The sequence below is a fragment of the Triticum aestivum genome, unplaced genomic scaffold (genome assembly GCF_018294505.1).
Source record: "Triticum aestivum cultivar Chinese Spring unplaced genomic scaffold, IWGSC CS RefSeq v2.1 scaffold53, whole genome shotgun sequence".
In the NCBI taxonomy this organism is placed as follows: domain Eukaryota; kingdom Viridiplantae; phylum Streptophyta; class Magnoliopsida; order Poales; family Poaceae; genus Triticum; species Triticum aestivum.
The window spans coordinates 1-3383 of NW_025241256.1; the positions used below are offsets into that span (position 1 = coordinate 1).

Here is a 3383-nt window from a genome sequence, read left to right on the forward strand (position 1 = left end):
GAGGCAGTGTTAAGTCACAACAACCAATCATTCAGCAAAGCATACAAGCCACACACACAGTCAAGCCATACACAGTCATTGTCAAAATACAATACTCACACAGTCACACATCACAGTCAAATGCACAATATTCACACAATCACACACACAGAGTCAAACACACAGTAACGCATCACAGTCAAATGCAATATTCACACACAGTCAAACACACAGTGACACACACAGACAGTCAAGCCACACACACAAGAGAGTCAAGCCACATAAAGTCGGACACACACAGACAGTCAAGCCACACACACAAGAGAGTCAAGCCACACAAAGTCGGAGACACACAGAATGGAGCGCTTGCACACAAGAAACAGAAATAGATAGGGGCACAAACAGAAAGCAAATACATGAAAGACCGAGGTAAACTCAGAAAGCTATAAAGAAATACCAGAACCTGAATGACTAAACTGATTTCTCTCGAGGCGGGAGGGTGATTCAGATCTTCGTTCCTAAAAACGATTAGAGGTTGATTAGGTTGATTAAGCGATTATCTTCAACACTACCCACAAGTTTGTAGGACTATGAACAGAAAAGAAAAGTTAAATGTGTTCTTGTTCTACTTACTAGAGAAAGCAAGGCATGTATCATGAGCAAAATTCTTATAGAAAATCTGCCTAAGGTAAGCATTCATACCTAAAATCGCTTCCAAGCCGGTGGCTAGCCTGAAATGGCATGAGCACCTTAAAATGTGAGTGACCACGATGTGAATGATTTATTCTTGAAAGCAAGAAAAGTAGCTTACCTCATGAGCAGCACAAGCAGTCATATTAGAAAAGAAGATTTAGATGACCTGTGATGTACTCCCTCCATACGATTATGTAAGGTGTATTATTTTCAGCACGGTGACCAAGGCACGAAATTATAGACATGTTAGGACTGAAATACCCTTGGCAAATTTGTTGATTAGTGGTAAGTAAATCAATTAGTCCAGGAAAGTAAGAGATGCATGCAATCGACAGAGAGATACTTTCCTTCTTTTGCTAAAGGAGAGATACAGACAATCAGGAGAGGGATACTTTCCATTTTTCTAGATGTCTAATAAGGGAATTATGAGGAATTAGAAGAAATGCACCTTACATTATGGAATTTTATCAAAAAATAAATACACCTTATATAAAGGAATGGAGGGAGTAATAAGCATCATATGAGTCAAAAATACTTGGGAATCAGTTTATGATCAAAGTTATCAAGGAATCAAGGATTCAGTTTAAAACAAGTCAGACAAACTGATCAAAATTCATAATCCGCCCATTTGAAAGGATAGAAACTTACCGATGATTTTGTGTATCTTGTAACTCCAATAATCCACTTGGTTTTGTCTTCTTTGACTTTACCTATAGGTGAGAAGAACATAAGAACAAATAGAAGTACCCGATTCCTGCAATGTTCAAATGTGTGGTACACGTTATGATGTGCAGGAAAGAATGAGTAGGTGGCAGGGGCTAGGAATCTGGTAACAAAGAGGGCCAAGGCTAGGCTACATTATCCCAATAAGATGCAAGTTGTTTGACGGTACCTTCTAGGAAGAACTTTTGCTATTTCTGCCCATCTATTCCCATATACCCGATGGGCATTAATCAGTGCATGTTCCTCCTCAATAGTCCAAGCTTCTCTCTGTATGTATGAATTCAAAATCAGCTTCATACTTACCAATCAGCTCTTCACATAACCAGTGTGTTTCTAGATTAGTAAACATTCCCTGTTTGTCTTGCACAAAGGGGGAAATGCAAAATACAATCCATAAACCATAAAAATAAAACAATCAAAAGAGTACCTCTCTTGACATGTCTTGCCTATATGTCCACCTTGCAATGAGACCATTCTGTTGGTCCGTACTGCATTTTTTGAGCACAAATATCAGGTGCCAATAGGTAGTGATGGATACAGCGCATCTAAAAACAGAAATAGCAAAATTTGACTAAATAAAAGTTTTGGGACTGTCGCAAAATGTAAAGAACGTAAATATACCTGCATTGTATGCAAACCCAACCCATCAGCATCATGTCTAGATCTACATGGTTGTACCTTAAATACTTAGAAAAGCGTTATTGCAGTGACTGGACAACAATAATACAAAAAAGAGTATGGTATCCACATAGGACATAATCACAAAAAAGTTTAGAAAAAAGAATAGTGTTAGATTTGTTCAAATTCAACAAACAACAATCAATCCTGACATATAAAACACAAATTATACAAACCACACCGTCAAGCAAATGCAATACACGCATGGTCACACAAGCACACACCCAATCAAGCACTTGCACACAATCAAGACAAAAGAAACAGACATAGATACGGACACATCACACACACAATGTAGCACTTGCACACAAGAAACAGACTCCCTCCACATTTTCACATCCGGGCTTGGGACCGTCAGAGGCAGTGTTAAGCCACAACAACCAATCATTCAGCAAAGCATACAAGCCACACACACAGTCAAGCCACACACAGTCATTGTCAAAATACAATACTCACACAGTCACACACCACAGTCAAATGCACAATATTCACACAATCACACACACAGAGTCAAACACACAGTAACGCATCACAGTCAAATGCAATATTCACACACAGTCAAACACACAGTGACACACACAGACAGTCAAGCCACACACACAAGAGAGTCAAGCCACACAAAGTCGGACACACACAGAATGGAGCGCTTGCACACAAGAAACAGAAATAGATAGGGGCACAAACAGAAAGCAAATACATGAAAGACCGAAGTAAACTCAGAAAGCTATAAAGAAATACCAGAACCTGAATGACTAGATTGATTTCTCTCGAGGCGTGAGGGTGATTCAGATCTTCGTTCCTGAAAATGATTAGAGATTGATTAGGTTGATTAAGCGATTATCTTCAACACTACCCACACGTTTGTAGGACTATGAACAGAAAAGAAAAGTTATATGTGTTCTTGTTCTACTTACTAGAGAAAGCAAGGCATGTAACATGAGCAAAATTCTTATAGAAAATCTGGCTAAGGTAAGCCATTCATACCTAAAAAATTATACATTTCAAGTTGACAACAGTGATTGCCTCTCATCACTTCCAAGCCGGTGGCTAGCCTGAAATGGCATGAGCAACTTAAAATGTGAGTGACCACAATGTAAATGATTTATTCTTGAAAGCAAGAAAAGAAGCTTACCTCATGAGCAGCACCAACAATCATATTAGAAAAGAAGATTTAGATGACCTGTGATGTAATAAGCATCATACGAGTCAAAAATACTTGGGAATCAGTTTATGATCAAAGTTATCAAGGAATCAAGGATTCAGTTTAAAACAAGTCAGACAAACTGATCAAAACTCATAATCCGGCCATT

General features: G+C 38.5%; 1 protein-coding gene across 1 annotated transcript; it reads right to left on the reverse strand.

Moving 5' to 3' along the window:
- Positions 1–27: 27 nt before the first annotated feature.
- Positions 28–2747, reverse strand: LOC123176842 (transcription factor MYB3R-5-like). Its single transcript, XM_044590873.1, has 4 exons — positions 2017–2747; positions 1823–1883; positions 1565–1662; positions 28–1426 (listed from the first exon to the last, which is right to left on the reverse strand). Exons 1-4 carry the CDS (start codon positions 2049–2051, stop codon positions 1279–1281), a joined length of 342 nt encoding a protein of 113 aa, XP_044446808.1. The 5' UTR covers positions 2052–2747; the 3' UTR covers positions 28–1278.
- Between the last annotated feature and the right edge of the window lie 636 nt (positions 2748–3383).